At 44.2% G+C, this 22814-nt stretch overlaps 1 protein-coding gene across 1 annotated transcript; it reads left to right on the top strand.

Annotated features, from left to right (window-relative positions):
* The first annotated feature begins 555 nt into the window (after positions 1-555).
* Positions 556-2606, top strand: LOC123106793 (uncharacterized). The gene is made up of 2 exons (XM_044528841.1): positions 556-1666; positions 2539-2606. Exon 1 carries the CDS (start codon positions 677-679, stop codon positions 1640-1642), a length of 966 nt encoding a protein of 321 aa, XP_044384776.1. The 5' UTR covers positions 556-676; the 3' UTR covers positions 1643-1666; positions 2539-2606.
* Positions 2607-22814: the final 20208 nt, after the last annotated feature.

The raw sequence follows: 22814 nt of genomic DNA, 5'->3' as shown, positions 1-22814 counted from the left end.
TGAGTCCAACCACACTTGCACGTACCCGCGGCATGTTCGAAATATTATTTTATAAGTGGCCGGAAAATGTTCTCGGAATGGGATGAAAGTTGGTGTGCGGTGTTTTTATGTTGTAGGTAGGCCGCCTGTCAATTTTCGTCGCATTCGGAGTTCGTTTGACGCCCCAACGGATAAATATAGCGGCAATAGTAGCCGGTCTAACGTCGGACGTTTTTGGTCTCCGGAAACAGTCGCCGGGCCTCCCTCTCTTCTCTTCTCTTAGCTCGAGACCGTCTACACAGCCCACTACCTACCGCCAGGTCCAACCTAACCTCTCTCGTCAGCCCGCGGCCCTCCTCGCGCGCGTCCGAAAATTGTCCCGGACCCGACCCGAGCTGTCGTCACCGTCGTGTCCGGATCATCCCCAAATATCTACAAAACGTCTCCGTTTTCTCATTTGGGTCCCTAGCCTATTTTTCCCGACCGTCCGGTTTTGATCGAAGGGACGGATATGCCCCTACCAAAATTCCACTAGCCATATATTAGACCACCCCCTAACCAAATCAGTCTAACCCTAGTCTAACCCAGTCCCATCCGCGCCGCCACCGCTCTCATTCTTCCCCTCGGGATCCATCCCCACCAACCGCAGCCTCCGACCAGATCCCTAATTTTTCCGCGCAGCCGCCCGAGCATCTCGATGGATCGAGTGCTTCGCGTCCAAGCACAACCCCCTGTTCATGCCCCGAGCCTCCCGTCGTCTAGGAGCACGAGCTCCATCGCCTCACTGCCACTAGCAGGAGCATCCCCATCGCTAGCCTCCAGGACCTCTGCTCCTCCTCTCTATCTCTTTCTCCTCCCTCTCTCGATTTCTTCTCTCTCACGTATCTCTCTCTCCCTGTTCTTGCCGCAGCAAGGAACCGCCATCACCTTCCTCCGCCGCCATTGCCCGTCCTTGGCCGGATCCCGCCGTCAGGGCCCTGTCCCCGCCGCCGGCTACCCGAAGTCCCGCCGTCGATGTCGTTCCCCTACCATGGCGCCTCGACCTCCTCTCAAGCCGCGCGCCAAGGCCAGCTCCTCTTCGCCCAGATCCGCCGCCCTGCTCTATTCTTCGCCGTTTGCCGCTAGGACCTGCGCCACCGGAGTCGTCCTCCTCGCCGTCCTCCCACCGGAGAGCACCACCAGCAGCGCCGCGAGGCCTCTGCTCCCTTACCTTTCCCTTCCCTTGCTGAACCTCTCCCTCTCCTGTCGCTCAGCTCTCTCTCTCCTTTTTTGGTTTTTTTCATGGACAGGGGATCAAGCCGCCACCACTATGGTCTTCCTCCGCCACGGGACACCGGCGCCCCAACCTCCATCCCCGCCCGATGCCCAGTTCCGCTTGCCTCCTCTGCTTCGACGTCATCCCCGTCGCCGGAGGATGCAGCACCCGGCCGCCTCGAGCCCCGACGCCGGCGAGCCATCACCTCCGCCGCCCTTGCCCGTTCCCGACCGGCGTCGCTCTGCAACCCGTCGCTGCCATTTGTCTTCAGAGACGAGCAGAGCAGTTCCCCCGCGCCTGGAACCGCTCGATCTCGTTGACCACAGCCACGCGCTCGTGCATCGCCTCGCTGGGCCGCTGCCAAGGCCCAGCCTACTTCCCCATGAATTCGGCCTCCTCCAGTCGTAAACCGAGCGGGCCAAGCCCCACTTGGTGAGGCCACCCCGCCGAAGCCCCTCTATTTTTTTTGTTGTTGGGCCAACAGATTCGGCCCATAACGTTTTTTTCTTGTTCAAGTCGAATTTCATATTTATCCCAGAGATTACAGTTTTACAGTTTAGCCCCTAAGCTTCATGCATATTTTAACTCACAAACTAAGCATCACATGGAAAAACTTAATATATGAAACTTGCTTAGAATTTTGTGTAGATTAATAATTTGCAACTTTCATCTATGTTTAAAATGATTAAATTGCTGTTTGTTTAAACTTGCTTAAATAACTTGCTAAAATGTTTAATTTCATAACTAATTAACCGTAGCTCGGTTTTAAATAATCTTTATATGTAATTGGGGTAGAAAAATGCCTAGTTTAACATGGTGGCTTTACTTTGCATGTTTAATAACTCTAAAAATATGGTTTAGGTCAGAACAGTACCAAACCTAATATATGCATATGGGGATTTACCGGAATTGTTGTTCCGGCCTCATTTAAACTTGACTAGATAGGTAGTTTTGTTTTGCTTCACCCCTTGCCATGCTAATCAACATTTAATATTGTTGGGTACATAAACGAGTTCGAACTAAATAACTTGTCGTGGTGTTTCGTCAATATGCAACTCGTTGCATATTGAGCTCCACTTAATTTGTAGGGTTGCTTGTGCACTTTGTCATGCCATGCTTCATTAAACCGGACATGCATCATACTTGATTGTGCATCATGCCATGTTCATGTCGTGGTTGTTTACTATGTTGTTTGCTTTCTTTTCGGTGTACTTCTTCTCGGTAATTCGGTAACGTCGTGTTGTGAGGATTCGTTCGACTACGTCTGTTTGTCTTCTTCATGGACTCGTTCTTCTTCCTTGCAGGATTTCAGGCAAGATGACCATACCCTCGAAATCACTTCTATCTTTGCTTGCTAGTTGCTCGCTCTTTTGCTATGCCTATGCTGTGATTCCTACCACTTGCTTATCATGTCTCCCATATTGTTAAACCAAGCCTCTAACCCACCTTGTCCTAGCAAACCGTTGTTTGGCTATGTTACCGCTTTGCTCAGCCCCCCTTATAGTGTTGTTAGTTGCAGGTGAAGATTGAAGTTTGTTCCATCTTGGAACATGGATATTTTGTTGGGATATCACAATATCTCTTATTTAATTAATGCATCTATATACTTGGTAAAGGGTGGAAGGCTCGGCCTTATGCCTGGTGTTTTGTTCCACTCTTGCCGCCCTAGTTTCCGTCATATCGGTGTTATGTTCCCGGATTTTGCGTTCCTTACGCGGTTGGGTTATAATGGGAACCCCTTGACAGTTTGCTTTGAATAAAACTCCTCCAGCAAGGCCCAACCTTGGTTTTAGCATTCGCCACCTCGCCTTTTTTTCCCTTGGGTTAGGCCAGCCCAAGGGTCATCTTTATTTTTAACCCCCCGGGCCAGTGCTTGTCTAAGTGTTGGTCCGAAACAGAGCCACTTGCGGCGCCACCTCGGGGAAACTTGAGGGCTGGTTTTAGCTGTACGTAGTGTTCATCCGGTGTTGCCCTGAGAACGAGATATGTGCAGCTCCCATCAGGATGTCGGCGCATTGGGCGGTTTTGTTGGACTTTTTTTTACCATTGTCGAGGATGTCTTGTAACCAGGATTCCGAGTCTGATCGGGTCTTCCCGCTAGAAGGAATATCCTTCGTTGACCGTGAGAGCTTGTGATGGGCTAAGTTGGGACACCCCTGCAGGGATTTGAACTTTTGAAAGCCATGCCCGCGGTTATGGACAGATGGGAATTTGTTAATGTCCGGTTGTAGAAAACCTAAAGTTGATCTTAATTAAAATACATCAACCGCGCGTGTAACCGTGATGGTCTCTTCTCGGCGGAGTCCAGGAAGTGAACACGGTGTTGGAGTTATGCTTGACGTAGGTTGTTCTAGGATCACTTCTTGATCATAGTTGTTCGACCGTGCTTTTGCCTTCTCTTCTCGCTCTCATTTGCGTATGTTAGCCACCAAATATGCTAGTCGCCTGCTGCAGCTCCACCTCATACCTTTACCTTACCCATAAGCTTAAATAGTCTTGATCGCGAGGGTGTGAGATTGCTGAGTCCCCGTGACTCACAGATACCTCCAAAACCAGTTTGCAGGTGCCGACGTTACTGAGCAGGTGTCGCAACCAAGCTCAAGGAGGAGCTCGATGAAGATCTTGTTCTTTGTGTTGTTTCGTTCTGTTTGATCAGTAGTGGAGCCCAGTTGGGGTCGATCGGGGATCTGTGTAGCTTTTGGGGTAGTCTTCTTTTATTTTGGTTCCGTAGTCGGACCTTGCATGTATTTGGTTCATGTAATGCTTTATTCATGTAATTGTGTGAAGTGGCGATTGTAAGCCAACCATGTAACTCTTTCCCTTATGTATTACATGGGTTGTGTGAAGATTACCTCACTTGCAACATTGCTTTCAATGCGGTTATGCCTCTAAATCGTGCTTCGTCACGTGGGAGATATAGCCGCATCGAGGGCGTTGCAAGTTGGTAATCAGAGCCTTCCCCGACCTTAGGAGCCCCCTGCTTGATCGAATCGATGGCGTTTTTGAGTCTAGAAAAATGTTTTGAGTCATTTAGGAATTATATATATCGGAGAGTTAGGAATTCTTTTTACTCCCCAGTCCCTTCATCGCTCTGGTGAGGCATCCCGACGTAGAGTTTTGACTCTTCTCTTCTCAAATTTTCACTAAATTTTTTTATGATCACGCGGGTATCTTGGAATCGTTCCGATGGTTTTGTGACGAGAACATTGTTCTTGGTGCCTCCTAACATTTAGGGGTTGTGGCAGTGTCCCGGGGAGTGGAGCTCCGAGGTGTTGTCGTCACAATTTTATTGTTGCAGTTCTGGAATACCTTAGATTAGTTTCGCCGACATCGAAAATCTCTTTTATGCAGTTGTTGGTGAGATAACCTCGACGCCACCCAGTACTGGGGCGGGAGTTCGGGAGTATTGCCATAACTCGTATAACGGATGCTTTTCGAAGGTTGAGGTAAACGATTTCCGAAGGTTTCTTGGTTATGTGTTGAAGGATGGATACAGCTGGATGTAGGATTTGTTAGTTTGAGTGAGATATTATGCTTCCCCTGTATCCCCAACACCTGATTGCATAACCGGAAAGTTTCGGGAGTTTATAAGTGGGAATTCAAGTAGCTCTTAGGATATCTTTCCGACAGATGTATGATACGAAATTGGGGTTCGACGTCTAGTGGTCCACCTATCCACGGTTGGTTTTACAGTGGTCTCGTTGTGTCTTAAAGAGTCCTTGGCTATGCCGACTCGGGGACGCTTCGTATGTCATGTGCACTGCCTTGTACATGATGGTGCTGTACGATCGAGCCCGTGTAGGCCCCACCACGAAAACTTCGGACGAAATCTCTATCATATGTTTGTTCCGGCTTATTCTGCAAGCCAATCCTTTGTTTTGTTTTGAGTTCTGGTACTCGAGTTGCTTCAAAGTCAAGTGTTGATTCCATACCTTTTCTAAGCGGTGTTCTCATATTTCTATGTGAATACTTATCCTTCTCGATCATCGAGGTTGTCATGTCAATCCTTTTCTACCGGTGGGTCTCTCTTTAAGTGGATCCTATCATTTCAACATTAGCAAGATCAATTCTCAGTTCTTCTCAACGGTGTTTGTTTCAACCGTCTCCAAGTTGCCTTTGTTTTTTCCCGCCCTCCCTCCCTTGTTTTCCTTCGAGGACTCAGAATTTTTACTCAACTATCCTTTTATTGATGGGAAGTCTCTCCATTCCTTTTCCGTCAATGTTCTTACCCGGTGATGCTCATGAAGATTCTAACGGAGCCTCAAGTTTATCATTCCTTGTTCTTTTATCTTTTCCGGTGGATTCAATTCAAGCTTTCGGTGTTTGATCATATTCTTTTCCTTATTTCAAATGCCTTCTCATGCCGGTGCACCTTATATTCAGTCATTTCTCGCTATTCAATTGTTCCGGAGTGCTCAAGATATCTCGAAGATTCGTGTTTTCCACTCTTCATTCGTTGAAGATCTTTCGAGGTTGTTATCTCATTCAAGCCATTTAATTCAACCCGCACAATCTATCTTTTAAATCATTCAACAGTGTTTCTTTTGAGTGGGCCCTAACCCACAGGTCTTTTCCCAGGATCTTACCTGACTATTCTTATTTTCCCGGAGCTATCCTCAAATTTCTTTTCGAAGTTTGATGTAAGAATGATTTTTCTTCAGTCAGATGTGTTTCTCCAAGATCTTTCAAATTATTTTCATAGTTGGCTCAACCTCTTCGCTTTTGATTCTTACGGAGTGTCTAAATAATTCATGGTGGTGTTTCTCGTCGTGTTTCTCGGATTTTGAAGACCGAAGAAGGGTTTACCTCCATATCTTATCCGTTCTCTCAGAGATTCGTGATTCCAGTCAAGCCATCCTCTTATATTTGTTTTCGATTGTCAGAATTCTTTTCACCTATCCGGAGCAATTCAAGAGCCTTCTTAGTTGGATTATCCAGAGTCCATAAATTCAGATTTATTCATTCCAGCTTTCAGCTCTCATACTCTAAAGCATACCGGTGTTTAAATCAAGGACCCTCTAATCATCTCGTAATCTCTTCGTTCTCATGGATCTAAATTCTCTCAAGTATCCTCGTTCATTTCATAATTCTTCCCGGTGTTCCTTTATCTTCCCTTCGGTCATTTTCATTATTACGCTGGTTCGTGCAAGATTCCTCTTCTTTCATTATCATATCTATTCATTCGTTGTTTCAATTCCACCGGTGTTTCATTGAAGATGTTCTCAAGTTATGCTATACCTATCTTAATCCTTTCTACGAGCATAAGTAGTGTGCCAAGTCCGTGGATTGTCATCAATTTAATTGGTGAAGGATAAGCATAATGTAATTCTTATTCTTGTTTCATCGAGTATATTCAATTACTTATTACGGAGGCTCATCAAATTCTCGGTTTCACTTGTTTCATCTTTTCTTTTCCCGGAGTTTCAAGATCTCTCATTTATCTTGTCGCAAAGCTCCATTTAATCATTTCAAGGCTTCACCTTATCTTTTCAACTTCTCTTTCCTTTCGTTTGATCATTCTTTTTTTACTGGAGTTCTTCATGGAGGTTCTACATGATGGTTCATCAAGGATTTAATCCCTTATCGAAGTGCTCATCAAGATTCTTTTCAGAGGAACTCAAGTATTCTTTATCTTGTATTTTAAAGTGCAATTCTTTCAACCGTATCATTTGAGGTGGTATTATGTCATTCTTGATAATTTGAGTTCATGTCTCATTATTCACATGTTGTTAAGAATGAGGTATTTTAAATCCATCAATCTCGTCATTGGAATTATCTTGGGCTATATTTCACCTAAAACCGTCCCTAAGGATTGTTGCTATTTATGGTGCTCATATAAGACCCAAGTTCTTCTTTCATCCTTCCGGTGAAATAAGCTTTCTCGTCTCCTTGTTCATACCAATCCAATTATTTTTCCTGTGAGTGCTAGGTTGTCACCTCATAATTTGAGATGTATTCCATAAGACCATATCAATCTTATTCTTTTCGTCGTTGATTTCCCAACAACTCCGTTCAATCCTTCTTTTTATGGATGCTCTCCCAAATTCATTTCAGGCAGAACTTGTTGTCTTCTTCTCTGTTCTTTTGTTTTCCGTTCTTATATTTCTTCCGGAGGCATTGTGATGATGTTCTCTTCACTCATCATCTCGTATTGTGAAGTTCATGTTCTTTCTTTTGCTTATCCATCCAATCGGAGTGTTGTGTTTTCATTCGAGCTCTCTCATCTTATCAAATCTTGACTCCCTTCTCAACCGGAGTGCTGTCTGAGATCTTTCTTACCAATTGTGCCATTATTTCAATAGTTCCGGAGACAAGGTGTTGTTGATCTCATCAAGTGTGTTCTCATCTGGCCAAGTTCTTATTCAATTCCTTTTCTTTTCAATCGGAGTGCTGCCCGAAGTTGTTCTCCCTTGTTCCTCTTTTAAAACGGAGTGTTTTCAACTTCGCCATCTCCGTTGTATTCTTTTCTCGAAATGGCTTAACATTTTCAAGGTTCTTTGGTTTCACTCATTGGTCAAAGAAGCAACTTAGTTTTACCTCTTCTCCTTCTCTTCCGTTGTCCTCCCGATGCCATTCTAGATCTCGGGACGAGATCCTCTCGTAGTGGTGGAGTGTTGTGACGCTCCGAGACCGATGTGCCAGGTGTCCTCCAGTTATTCACTGTTGTTGCCTTGTCATTTGCTTGCGTGTTGCATCTTGCCATGTCATCATCCGCATTGCATCATCATGTTTTCAAAACTTGCATCCGTCCGAGTTTCCCCAGTTCCGTCCTTTGTCCGTTCTGAGCCCAACCACACTTGCACGTGCCTGCGGCATGTCCGAAATATTATTTTATAAGTGTCCGGAAAATGTTCTTGGAATGGGATGAAAGTTGGCGTGCGGTGTTTTTATGTTGTAGGTAGTCCGCCTGTCAATTTTCGTCGCATTCGGAGTCCATTTGACGCCCCAACGGATAAATATAGCGGCAATAGTAGCCGGTCTAACATCGGACGTTTTCGGTCTTCGGAAACAGTCGTCGGGCCTCCCTCTCTTCTCTTCTCTTAGCTCGAGACCGTCTACACAGCCCACTACCTACCGCCAGGTCCAACCTAACCTCTCTCGTCAGCCCACGGCCCTCCTCGCGCGCGCGTCTGGAAATTGTCCCGGACCCGACCCGAGCTGTCGTCACCGTCGTGTCCGGATCATCCCCAAACATCTACAAAACGTCTCCGTTTTCTCATTTGGGCTCCCTAGCCTATTTTTCCTGACCGTCCGATTTCGATTGGAGGGACGGATATGCCCCTACCAAAATTCCACTTGCCATATATTAGACCACCCCCCTAACCAAATCAGTCTAACCCTAGTCTAACCCAATCCCATCCGCGCCACCACTGCTCTCATTCTTCCCCTCGGGATCCATCCCCACCAACCGCAGCCTCCGACCAGATCCTTGATTTTTCCGTGCAGCCGCCCGAGCATCTCAATGGATCGAGTGCTTCGCGTCCAAGCACAGCCCCCTGTTCATGCCTCGAGCCTCCCGTCGTCCAGGAGCACGAGCTCCATCGCCTCGCTGCCACTAGCAGGAGCATCCCCATCGCCGGCCTCGAGGGCCTCTCCTCCTCCTCTCTATCTCTTTCTCCTCCCTCTCTCGATTTCTTCTCTCTCATGTATCTCTCTCTCCCTGTTCTTGCCGCAACAGGGAACCACCATCGCCTTCCTCCGCTGCCATTGCCCGTCCTCTGCCGGATCCCGCCGTCAGGGCCCTGTCCCCGCCGCCGGCTACCCCAAGTCCCGCCGTCGATGTCGTTCCCCTACCATGGCGCCTCGACCTCCTCTCGAGCCGCGTGCCAAGGCCAGCTGCTCTTCGCCCAGATCCGCCGCCCTGCTCTATTCTTCACCGTTTGCCACTAGGACCTGCGCCGCCGGAGTCGTCCTCCTCGCCGTCCTCCCGCCGGAGAGCACCACCAGCAGCGCCGCGAGGCCTCTGCTCCCTTCCCTTTCCCTTTCCTAGCTGAACCTCTCCCTCTCCTGTCGCTCAACTCTCTCTCTCTCCTTTTTTGGTTTTTTTCATGGACAGGGGATCAAGCCGCCACCACTATGGTCTTCCTCCGCCACGGGACACCGGTGCCCCGACCTCCATCCCCGCCCGACGCCCAGTTCCGTTCACCTCCTCTACTTCGACGTCATCCCCGTCACCGGAGGATGCGGCACCCGGCCGCCTCGAGCCCCGACGCCGGTGAGCCATCACCTCCGCCGCCCTTGCCCGTTCCCGATCGGCGTCGCTCTGCAACCCGTTGCTGCCGTTTGTGTTCAGAGACGAGCAGAGCAGTTCCCCCGCGCCTGGAACCGCTCGATCTCGTTGACCATAGCCACGCGCTCGTGCATCGCCTCGCTGGGCCGCTGCCAAGGCCCCCAACCTACTTCCCCATGAATTCGGCCTCCTCCAGTCCTAAACCGAGCGGGCCAAGCCCCACTTGGTGAGGCCACCCCGCCGAAGCCCCTCTGTTTTTTTCTATTGTTGGGCCAACAGATTCAGCCCGTGACGTTTTTTTTCCTATTCAAGTTGAATTTCATATTTATCCCAGAGATTACAGTTTTACAGTTTAGCCCCTAAGCTTCATGCATATTTTAACTCACAAACTAAGCATCACATGGAAAAACTTAATATATGAAACTTGCTTAGAATTTTGTGTAGATTAATAATTTGCAACTTTAATCTATGTTTAAAATTATTAAATTGCTGTTTGTTTAAACTTGCTTAAATAACTTGCTAAAATGTTTAATTGTTGTTCATTGCTTCCGGCCTCATTTAAACTTGACTAGATAGGTAGTTTTGTTTTGCTTCACCCCTTGCCATGCTAATCAACATTTAAAATTGTTGGGTACATAAACGAGATCGAACTAAATAACTTGTCGTGGTGTTTCGTCAATATGCAACTCGTTGCATATTGAGCTCCACTTAATTTGTAGGGTTGCTTGTGCACTTTGCCATGCCATGCTTCATTAAACCGGACATGCATCATACTTGATTGTGCATCATGCCATGTTCATGTCGTGGTTGTTTACTATGTTGTCTGCTTTCTTTCCGGTGTACTTCTTCTCGGTAATCCGGTAACGTCGTGTTGTGAGGATTCGTTCGACTACGTCCGTTTGTCTTCTTCATGGACTCGTTCTTCTTCCTTGCAGGATTTCAGGCAAGATGACCATACCCTCGAAATCACTTCGATCTTTGCTTGCTACTTGCTCTCTCTTTTGCTATGCCTATGCTGTGATTCCTACCACTTGCTTATCATGTCTCTCATATTGTTAAACCAAGCCTCTAACCCACCTTGTCCTAGCAAACCGTTGCTTGGCTATGTTACCGCTTTGCTCAGCCCCTCTTATAGCGTTGTTAGTTGCAGGTGAAGATTGAAGTTTGTTCCATGTTGGAACATGGATATTTTGTTGGGATGTCACAATATCTCTTATTTAATTAATGCATCTATATACTTGGTAAAGGGTGGAAGGCTCGGCCTTATGCCTGGTGTTTTGTTCCACTCTTGCCACCCTAGTTTCCGTCATATCGGTGTTATGTTCCCGGATTTTGCGTTCCTTACGTGGTTGGGTTATAATGGGAACCCCTTGACAGTTCGCTTTGAATAAAACTCCTCCAGCAAGGCCCAACCTTGGTTTTACCATTTGCCACCTAGCCTTTTTTCCCTTGGGTTAGGCCAGCCCAAGGGTCATCTTTATTTTTAACCCCCCGGGCCAGTGCTTATCTAAGTGTTGGTCCGAAACAGAGCCACTTGCGGCGCCACCTCGGGGAAGCTTGAGGGCTGGTTTTAGCTGTACGTAGTGTTCATCCGGTGTTGCCCTGAGAACGAGATATGTGCAGCTCCCATCAGGATGTCGGCGCATCGGGCGGTTTTGCTGGACTTGTTTTACTATTGTCGAGGATGTCTTGTAACCGGGATTCCGAGTCTGATCGGGTCTTCCCGCTAGAAGGAATATCCTTCGTTGACTGTGAGAGCTTGTGATGGGCTAAGTTGGGACACCCCTGCAGGGATTTGAACTTTCGAAAGCCGTGCCCGCGGTTATGGGCAGATGGGAATTTGTTAATGTCCGGTTGTAGAAAACCTGAAGTTGATCTTAATTAAAATACATCAACCGCGTGTGTAACCGTGATGGTCTCTTCTCGGCGGAGTCCGGGAAGTGAACACGGTGTTGGAGTTATGCTTGACGTAGGTTGTTCTAGGATCACTTCTTGATCATAGTTGTTTGATCGTGCTTTTGCCTTCTCTTCTCGCTCTCATTTGCGTATGTTAGCCACCAAATATGCTAGTCTCTTGCTGCAGCTCCACCTCATACCTTTACCTTACCCATAAGCTTAAATAGTCTTGATCGCGAGGGTGTGAGATTGCTAAGTCCCCGTGGCTCACAGATACTTCCAAAACCAGTTTGCAGGTGCCGACGCTATCGAGCTGGTGTCGCAACCAAGCTTAAGGAGGAGCTTGATGAAGATCTTGTTCTTTGTGTTGTTTCGTTCTGTTTGATCAGTAGTGGAGCCTAGTTGGGGTCGATCGGGGATCTGTGTAGCTTTTGGGGTAGTCTTCTTTTATTTTGGTTCCGTAGTCGGACCTTGTATGTATTTGGTTGATGTAATGCTTTATTCATGTAATTGTGTGAAGTGGCGATTGTAAGCCAACTATGTAACTCTTTCCCTTATGTATTACATGGGTTGTGTGAAGATTACCTCACTTGCGACATTGCTTTCAATGTGGTTATGCCTCTAAGTCGTGCTTCGACACGTGGGAGATATAGCCGCATCGAGGGTGTTACAGTAATGCACCTAGTACTTTCATGAGGTTAATGAACGAAGTTTTCCGTGCTTTCATTGGACGATTTGTGGTAGTTTACTTTGATGACTTATTGATTTATAGCAAATCTTTGGAGGAACATTTGGAACATTTATGTGCTGTTTTTATTGCTCTACGTGATGCACATTTGTTTGGTAACCTTGGAAAGTGCACCTTTTGCACCGACCGAGTATCTTTTCTTGGCTATGTTGTTACTCCACAGGGAATTGAAGTTGATAAAGCCAAGATTGAAGCTATTGAGAGTTGGCCGCAGCCCAAAACGGTCACATAAGTGAGGAGTTTCCTTGGCCTCGCTGGTTTTTATAAGCGTTTTGTGAGAGATTTCAGCACCATTGCTGCACCTCTCAACGAGCTTACAAAGAAGGATGTGCCTTTTGTTTGGGGTACCGCACAGGAAGAAGCCTTCACGGTATTGAAAGATAAGTTGACACATGCTCCTTTACTCCAACTTCTTGATTTTAATAAGGCTTTTGAGCTTGAATGTGATGCTAGTGGAATTGGATTAGGAGGTGTGTTATTATAAGATGGCAAACCTGTTGCATACTTTTCTGAAAAATTGAGTGGGCCTAGTCTGAACTATTCTACTTATGATAAAGAATTATATGCTCTTGTTCGGACCTTAGAAACATGGCAACATTATTTATGGCCCAAGGAATTTGTTATACATTCTGATCATGAATCTTTGAAACACATTAAAAGTCAAGCAAAACTGAACCGTAGACATGCTAAATGGGTTGAATTCATTGAGACTTTCCCTTATGTCATTAAACACAAGAAGGGTAAAGAAAATGTTATTGCTGATGCATTATCTCGTCGTTATACTATGCTTTCACAACTTGACTTTAAAATATTTGGTTTGGAGACCATCAAAGATCAATATGTGCATGATGCTGAATTTAATGATATATTGCAGAATCGTAAGGAAGGGAGAACTTGGAACAAGTTCGTTCTTAACGATGGATTTGTGTTTCGTGCTAACAAGCTATGCATTCTAGCTAGCCCCGTTCGTCTTTTGTTGTTGCAGGAGGCGCATGGAGGAGGATTAATGGGACACTTTGGCGTCAAGAAGACGGAGGATATACTTGCTACACATTTTTTTTGGCCAAAGATGAGACAGGATGTTGAGCGTTTTGTTGCTCGCTGCACTACATGTCAAAAAGCCAAGTCACGACTCAATCCTCATGGTTTATATATGCCTTTGCCTGTACCTAGTGTTCCTTGGGAGGATATATCTATGGACTTTGTTTTAGGTTTACCTCGAACAAAGAAGGGGAGGGATAGCATATTTGTTGTCGTGGATAGGTTCTAAAAAATGGCACACTTTATACCAAGTCATAAAAGCGATGATGTTGTTAATGTTTCTGATTTGTTCTTTCATGAAATTATTCGCTTGCCTGGTGTGCCAAATACTATTGTTTCAGATTGTGATACTAAATTTCTTAGCCACTTTTGGAGATGTTTATGGGCTAAGTTGGGAACTAAACTGCTTTTTAGTACTACTTGTCACCCCCAAACTGATGGACAAACTGAAGTAGTCAATCAAACATTGTCTACTATGCTTAGGGCCGTTTTAAAGAATAATAAGAAAATGCGGGAAGAATGTTTGCCTCATATTGAATTTGCTTATAATCGTTCATTGCATTCAACTACTAAGATGTGCCCTTTTGAAATTGTGTATGGTTTCCTACCTCGTGCACCTATTGGTTTGTTGCCTCTTCCATCTTCGGAGAAGGTTAATTTTGATGCTAAAGAACGTGCTGAATTGATTTTAAAAATGCATGAGTTAACTAAGGAAAACAATGAGCGTATGAATGCTAAATATAAACATGCTGGAGATAAGGGTAGAAAACATGTTGTGTTTGCACCTGGAGATCTTGTTTGGTTACATTTGCATAAGGATAGATTTCCTAATTTGCGCAAATCAAAGCTAATGCCACGTGCTGATGGTCCTTTTAAGGTGTTAGAGAAAATAAATGATAATGCATATAAACTTGAGCTGCCTGCAGATTTTGGGGTTAGTACCACTTTTAACATTGCAGATTTGAAGCCTTATTTGGGTGAGGAAGATGAGCTTCCGTCGAGGACGACTTCATTTCAAGAAGGGGATGACGATGAGGACATCAATACCATTGTTACACCCACAGCCCCTACTGCTATACATACTGGACCAATTACTAGAGCTCGCGCACGCCAATTAAATTATCAGGTACTTTCATTTCTTGGTAATGATTCTAATGTTCATGAGAATATGATGCTGCCTAAATTGGATACATTTGTTTTGCTTACAAATGAAGGGCCTGGCATAGATAAGAGGGATGAACACTGGAGCAAGACCAAGCATGGAGATGATGGCATGCGCAAGGGGATCAAGAACAGAGTTACAAGTGATGATTTCAGGACTTTGAAGCCACCATAAGGAGTGCATGAAGCGTTGGACGAAATATACAAGATGCCACTTCAAAAATTTCGTCCAGAGGCTATTCTAGGTGCTGCGTCACCTTATTATTGGGCCAGGCCCATGTATTTTCGAAATACTTAAGTATAGACTGTTTTTAGAGTCCGTATGTGTGGGGAAACAAGAGTTAGGGTTGATTCCGGACCCCTCCTCCAAGGGCCACGAAATTCCCCCTCTTCCTCCATATATACAACCCTTAGGGCGTCGTTTAGACTTTGGGTTTTGTTTAGATTAAAAGTTCGCCATAGCTAGAACTTCGCGTACTTCGTTTGTGTCCAACGACCTGACCAAGACGTCACAGAACCCCCCCCCCTTGATCAATAAAGCTTTCCTCTTATATTCGCAATATCCAGATTGCAATCTTAGTTTCTTGCTTGTTCTTCGTTTGCCTGCAGGAAATAGACCTTCGTGGTCAGGTTGATCGTGTTCTGGCGTTTTCAATAACCTCTCGGAGTTGGTTTAGTGATTGCTAATGCGCGACGTCCTCACACGTTCGTAGTCGGATCGTCAAAGTCGACTTCCTCCAAAACGATAGCCACCATCTCATCGAAAGATGAGACACCTTTGCCTCTATCATTGCCGTGCCACGAGTGGGGTGAGACTCCCGTGCAGCGCCGCCCTCTACACTAGTACGACTACATCGGTCGTGGTTTATCCCCCATTGAATTTGACTGAAGATTTAACTAACAAAATGTTAGTGCATGTCAACAAAAACAATATCGTTGGATTCGTATTTGAACATAGTTTTCAATGATACTCCTATAATTTTAGGTGACATGCATCATCATTCATCATACTATATATAATGTTAGTTCAATTTTTTGTCGTACTAATCTATAGTAAGGTGCCCATGCGTTGCACGGAAGAGTGAAATGCATTGATCAGGGAGTTGTTTATTTTTTTAAATGATGTGGCGGTCATCTCATGTGTAACGGGTATCGATAGGTTTGTTCGGATATTGTTTCATAACTAGAGCTCACAAACATCCAGGTGAAATAGATAAAAAAGTATCTTTTGCAAACAAAAGCATTCAACTATTCAACCTGCATCCAAAACTTGTGAAGAAGTAACTCTTATTGCGCTTTGCATGAAATGATCTTCAAGAATTAGTTTTGAGTATCCATTGTTATACATGTTGGCTACAGATGACATGGCACTTTCTTATAGAGTCACGTCCAATCCATTTGAGTTAATTGCGTGTATGATTCTCCCTCTATAAAAAGTTAATTGCATCCTTAATCTTGTATTCTAAGTACTCTGTGGGTTCCACTGTCAGTACAGTGTACATGACTTGCAGGCTGGCTACAGATTCGTACAGAAAGTTAAAAAGAAACAAATCCATGACTTGCAGGATTGGAGTTAGCACCGATGGCGGTTCATAGTCGTTCCACGCTCGGGCATTGAAGTTTGTAACTATTTTAGATTAGAACATACTACTCCTCCGGTGCTAGTAGTAGAGCAGAGTCCTACTCCACTACTACTCTACTCAAGCAAGTCAGGGCATAGTAGCAGGTACTGTAGGGAGTACTAGTACTGTGATCACTCAAGCAAGTTGTCTGACTTTGATATGACCCTACGCTGCTGGTATGTGTCTCATATGTCAAGCGGCGTGCTGTAGTCATCATCACCTGTCCACTTCCCGCAGCACATATTCGCTTCTCCATCTTTGTCCGCTCTTCCATCCCCGCTAAGGCGCCTCCCCCCTCGCCCGAAACCCAAGCACTAACAATGGCAGAACCGAGCAGCGCCCGCTGAAAGAGTGGCTAGAATTCGCTCCCCATAGAGGTAATCAAGCTCATTGTTTCGCGTGTGGACAATCTCAGTACCATGCCGCTCGCCGCGTGCTCCTCGAGGCTGTACCGTTTACTCAAAGCCCTCAGGCCGGAGCTTTTTAAGCTCGCTCCTTACTTGCTGATGCCCCCTGATCTTCAGAAACGACATGTCACACAGCATAACGATTGTAGGGTGGCGAGCATCAACCCCCTTGACTGTGATCCGATCCCCATCACCCTCAACTACATTAACAGTATGTACTGGGTCGGCATGAACACGTCTTGGATGGTGCTCGTCGACGATCACGGCAGCTGGATGCTTGTGGAGGTCTACACCCGGCGATTGATCCCCCTTCCTTCGATTAACACTACACTGCTTTGGCACCGCGACCCGGAATACTCGGAATCTTACAGTAGCCAACATGATACCAAGTTTGATTTGCTCAAGGTTGTAATCTGCCAAGTGCCCACAAGATCTGCGAATTACAAAGACTTCAGGCTAATTGCGTTCTTCAACCGCGATATTGCCTATTTGACAGGTCACTGCGGTAAGTGGATAAATCTGCACGTCCATCACAGGATCATACATCCTCCATGGTTCTCTGATGCCATTGAATATAAGGGTTTCATTTACACCGTCGACTCCTTCTATGGCTGGAGGTATTGCTGGCCTTCTCCAGTCATCGCTACAAACGATTATTACAGCAGTATGTTACTTTCCTATGATATCATGATGGCTTGCTTATATTACTGTCAACATTTACTAAAAAAATATTCATTCTCATAACATGTTGTTCTTAAGATTGACTACATCAAGAGCCCTTTTTTATTTGACTCTTACCTTTTTATGTTACTTTCCTATGATATCATGATGGCTTGCTTATATTACTGTCAACATTTACTAAAAAAATATTCATGCTCATAACATGCTGTTCTTAAGATTGACTACATCAAGAGCCCTTTTTATTTGACTCCAACTTTTTTGTGGGTTATTTGACTCCAACTTGATATGATGTTGTAGGCCGCCTGGTGTCCTACCCTTCCTAATCCCAGAACCTTCCAAAGAAAAGCGGTATGGTAGTTGCAGGTGGTTCTTGGCTCGATCAAACGACGGCGAACGATTGATGATCGTTCGCACGTACCGGACGTGTTGTTTCGTGGAATACAATCACAGTCAGTCACTGCAAGGTCTTTGAGCAGGATCCCAGCTTCTCTGGGCCTTCAGGAAGTTTTGACTGGAGGTTGGTAAGTAGCCTTGGTACACGCTCTCTATTTGTCGGACTGAATTATCCAATTAACCAGGAGATAACCAACGGCAAGGATCATGACGGCATCGTGGTTTCGTTCATCAGGCAAAACTGTGTGTACACAATGTACCATGCGTCTCTTCATGCACCATACCCTGATATGTGCCGCCATGCTCTATAGCCCAAAGTAGGAGAGAGGGTCGCAAGTATTAGACTTCGACCTGCTGGCTGGAGTTTCCCCCGTCAGGCACCCATCTAGTTCAAGCCGTCAGCCAATCTCCACAGCTTAATAAATAGTAACGTCTAACTGAACCAGTTAGTTAGATGCGTACACTTGGTGTAGTAGGATCTTTATTTAGTTTGATGCATATACTTGTTCTTTTTTGGTAGCCCATTTGTAATGATGGCTGATGTTTGGCTTGGAAGAGAGAGCGGCATCTTAACTCTTTTGGCCTGCTTACTGCTTCTGTTGCACCCCTAGCCCTGGTTGCTGCTGCTGTTGTTTTCAATGTACAATCAGTAGTATATTTCGTCTGTTGGTTGAATAAATGTGTTGTTAGAACGACAAACACAATGTTTTGGAAGTCGTTGCACGGTTTGATACTTTGGTGACCCGTACCATACGTAGCGCATACTATTTTTCGTACGGAACACATTTTCCACTTGTTGATAACATGCAACCCACTGATGAAGGCCCAATAGAGAAGCCCATAATTAACTGGAAGGGAGGCTCTTACATGAATCTGGCCCAGGTACATGCTCATGGCCCCCTAAACATAAATAAGTAAATAAATAAATAAAGCTAAATGCTCATGCACCAGTTCTTTAAATTCACGATTTAACAGGAGGATATTATTTCCTATGATAGTGTCGTTACATTCAGTCGATATTATTCTTCGGCAAAGACAGCGACCAGTCTTCTTTCTCCCAGCATTTTCTTCCTACAACCAGCAGACCCATGCAAATCATAGTTGATGAGGACATGACTACCTTGGATACGACCAAAAATATTGCATACATGCATATTTGTCAGGTGATTTCTAGTGCAAACTATTCAATAATCTATTTATGTTATCCAGAACAAAAATACTTCGCACACTTTTGTGTTTTGTCTAATTGCAGGTATATGGGACATTTGTACAATCCACATATGAAGATAAGGGAAAAGGAGAAGTTTAGGTTTTGTTAAAAAGTCCTCTCACGTCACTTTTGGGCCAAGAGAAGATAGAGTCCAAGTCTCTCACGTTCTGAATTCAGATTCGGACTGCACATACATACCTGACTCAAAACGTCAACAACTTTTTCATACGGACTCCGAATTGGGTGATTCTTTTTTTGTTGGAAAGTAGATTTCGTGCTCTTTCCAACCCAATTGGAATCACCTTCAAATTCGTCCGGAGAATTGAGATATCGGCGAAACAATCTGACGCTGCAGCAGAATCCGAGTCAAACAACAAGTCCAAAGGTGTCGCAGCACCTCCACTTGGGCCCATGAGCCTTATACGACCTAGGGTTAGTTTTAAGCTTCCTTGGTACGTCCTCCCACCTCCTTGGCCTCCATCCCTTTCTCCTATATAAGTAGATCCATCTAGTAGCTTTTTCCTTGGGGTTTTGTTTAGATTAAAAGTTCGACATAGTTGCAACTTCGCGTACTTCGTTTGTATTCAACGACCAGACCAAGGCGTCACAGAACCCCACCTTGATCAATAAAGCTTTCATCTTATATTCGCAATATCCAGATTGCAATCTCAGTTTCTTGCTTGTTCTTCATTTGCTCGCAGGAAACAGACCCTCGTGGTCAGGTTGATCGTGCTCCGACGTGGTTAATAACCTCTCGGAAGTTGGTTTAGCGATTGCTAAGACGCGACGTCTCACACGTTCATAGTCGGATCGTCAAGGTCGACTCCCTCAGAAAATGATAGCCACCATCTCATCGAAACATCGGGACACCTTCGCCTCTATCAAGTGGTATCAGAGCTCAGGTTGCTCGGTGAGAAATTTCAGTTTTTCCTAGATTAGATTTATTTTCTTACCTATTGTCCAAGAAAAAAGCCACAAAAAAGTTAGATCTATTCATACTTTGTCCAAGCCAGTCTGAGCCTTTGCAATTTTCTTTTTATTGCTTGCATACTTGAATTATCGGTTGCATCGTCGTGTCGAGTTGCTGGTCTTAGTGTCTAGTTCGTTTAGAGTTTCGAGTTCTGTTCACATTAGTCACACCGTCACTGTGTCATTATCCCTTCCGCTGTCCAACACCCATCCATTAATTTCCACCACGTGCTACCCATCGTTCATTGTCACAATCATAGTTGAGGTCGTTCACATCTTCGCTAGATCCATCTTATCTAGCTTGTTTTGGTAAGAGGGAGAGAGAAAAAAAAGAGAAAAAAATAAATAAGAAGTCAGAGAAAAAAAAGAGAAAGAAAAAAAGTGTGAGGAAAAAAAGAGAGAAGAAAAAAAAACAAAATTCGTATCTATCTAGACTCAATCTATTAGTTGAATTCGGATTGGAATCTGTTTTGTGCACTGTTCAGTAAAACAGGTATAACTTTCTCATATGAAGTCCGTTTTGGCTCCGCGAGTACTCAAATGAAAGCTAGCGACGAGCCGTATCTAAATAGTTGCAGAAGCTAGTTCAGTATTTGGAACATCAAAATCGGCTTCTAAATAGGTCTTTTTGCCCTCCAAAGTTCACAAACACAACTTATTCCAGTTTTCAGGCCAGTTTTAGAATTTTTCGACTCCTCATATCAACTTAGAATTGAGTGATTCATTTTGTGTTTGAAAGCTTGAGTCAATACCATTCTTGAAAAAAAGTTATTAGAAAATTGGCTCAAACTTTTCAAGAGGAAAGTTGGAGAGAGAGAGAGTTGTTGTATATCCTGCTTGGGAATTGTTTTTCATCATTATCTGTACTGCCGTTGTGATCTTCACTTATATCTTGCTGTCTAGAGCTATTTAGTATCCTTCATTGATGCTAATTGTGCTACGACGTGACCTCATTAGTGTTCTAGGCTCGCGTCTCTAGTTCGGTCTAGCCTAGGACCAACACAGTACCGTCGTTGAGCGTTTATTCAACATTGCATCTCTGAATTGATTATTGCTAATCTTTTGCTACCATATATAGCCAACCCAGCTCCACATATTTCTACACCGTGTATACATACGTTCCCCTGGCAATCGCTTTACACAATCTTCGGAGTTATTTGACACCACTGGTTGCTTGTCACCACCTATCGCATGGTAAGAACTTGTAAGATATTGATATTTGCTTTACTGTGAGCACTTTACAACCACATCCTAGTAGTTCATAGGAACATTATTCTCGAATTTTGTTTCTTGTTTCTACTAATCATGCCAGGTTACGGAGATAGAAGTTCTTGGAGGACGGACACATCTTCACCATCACGAGAGTTGGGACAACACACACAAGCATATGGTCAGGTTATCTCTTTACCATCATTTGAGGGTAGATTTAATCCTGCTATTTATCTCGCTTGAGAGCTTGAAGTATAACAAGTTTTTAGTCACCATGATTTTTCTGAACTTGAGAGAGTACGAGCTACCACTAGAGCATTTACTGGTTTTGCTTCTATTTGGTGGAGTGTACATTGTAAGAAAAACATTGATAACCAACCCACAACTTGGAAAGTTTTGAAAGCTGTAATGAGACAACAATTTTTTCCTCCTTACTATCGCCGTGAATTGCTTCACAAATTTGAACAATTTAAACAAGGCAACAACACTGTTCATGCTTACTACCAAGAGTTCAAATCTTATATGCATCATTGTGACATAGAAGAATCTGAGGATGATACAATGAATAGATTTTTTGGTGGTTTGAACCATGATATTCAGGCAAGATTTCAGTATATTCCTCGTTGCATTACTGGTATGTATGTCCGTGCTTGTACCTTTGAGAGACAGATACATGAGGATGCATTGGGTGACTACAACAACAACTATTCCAGTTCATGCTCACCACCGCCGGTTGGTTCCTCCACCGTTGCACCTACTAGACCAGCCCCACCTCGGATTGTGAGCGCGACATCATCTCAAGAGTATGGTACATTGTCAACGTCCGTATCTACATTAACTACATCTTTGCGAGAAGGTAACAGTAAAGGTATTGATGATATAACTTCACATGAACATGATGCATGCCTAGTTAACTTGAATGCATCATGTGTTGAGTTACCTATTGATTTGAGCACACCACCTATTTTAGAGAATCTTGTTACTGTCATGAATGCGTCATATGATCAAATAACCGAAATACCAACAATTTTGAGTGCACCCATTGAATTAACTATTGATGCAAAAGAACCGATGTTTAATCATTTTGATATGACCTCTAATCTTGGTGATGATTCTATGTCCAATGACTTATTGCATGTTTGCTTATTTAAGCATGTTGTAGCATGTAAATTTGATGCAAGTGAGGTTTATTCACCAATGTTGGGATGGTTTAATGATGAACATTGTCAATCTTTTGAAATGAATAAGAGCTTCACTTATATGTGCAAACTGAGTTGCAATATTTTCATGCCTTCTACTTCTTGTGATAATTTTTTGGCTTTAGATTTTATGAACTATGAAAGTTACTCATGTATACATGTGTCATATGTGCAAAAATCAAGGGGAGTAAAAATGGATGACATATACATATACAATATGTACACCTTGTCTCTTTTGTTAGCCACATTTCAGATTAAGCAACGCCAAGGACGGCTTTGTTTTCAAGAAGGGGAGGATGATGAGGACATGACCACCTTGGATACGACCAAAAATATTGCATACATGCATATTTATCACGTGATTTCTAGTGCAAACTATTCAATAATCTATTTATGTTATCCAGAACAAAAATACTTCGCACACTTTTGTGTTTTTTCTAATTGCAGGTGTATGGGACATTTGTACATTCCACATATGAAGATAAGGGAAAAAGGAGAAGTTTAGGTTCTGTTAAAAAGTCCTCTCATGTCACTTTTGGGCCAAGAGAAGATAGAGTCCAAGTCTCTCACGTTCTGAATTCAGATTCGGACTGCACAAACATACCTGACTCAAAACATCAACAACTTTTTCATACGGACTCCAAATTGGGTAATTTTTTTTGTTGGAAAGTCGATTTCGTGCTCTTTCCAACCCAATTGGAATCACCTTCAAATTCGTCTGGAGCATTGAGATATCGACGAAACAATCTGATGCTGCAGCAGAATCCGAGTCAAACAACAAGTCCAAAGGTGTTGCACCACCTCCACTTGGGCC

This window comes from Triticum aestivum, chromosome 5A (assembly GCF_018294505.1).
Source record: "Triticum aestivum cultivar Chinese Spring chromosome 5A, IWGSC CS RefSeq v2.1, whole genome shotgun sequence".
Classification (NCBI taxonomy): Eukaryota; Viridiplantae; Streptophyta; class Magnoliopsida; order Poales; family Poaceae; genus Triticum; species Triticum aestivum.
This window is presented reverse-complemented; position numbering and strand designations above follow the sequence as displayed.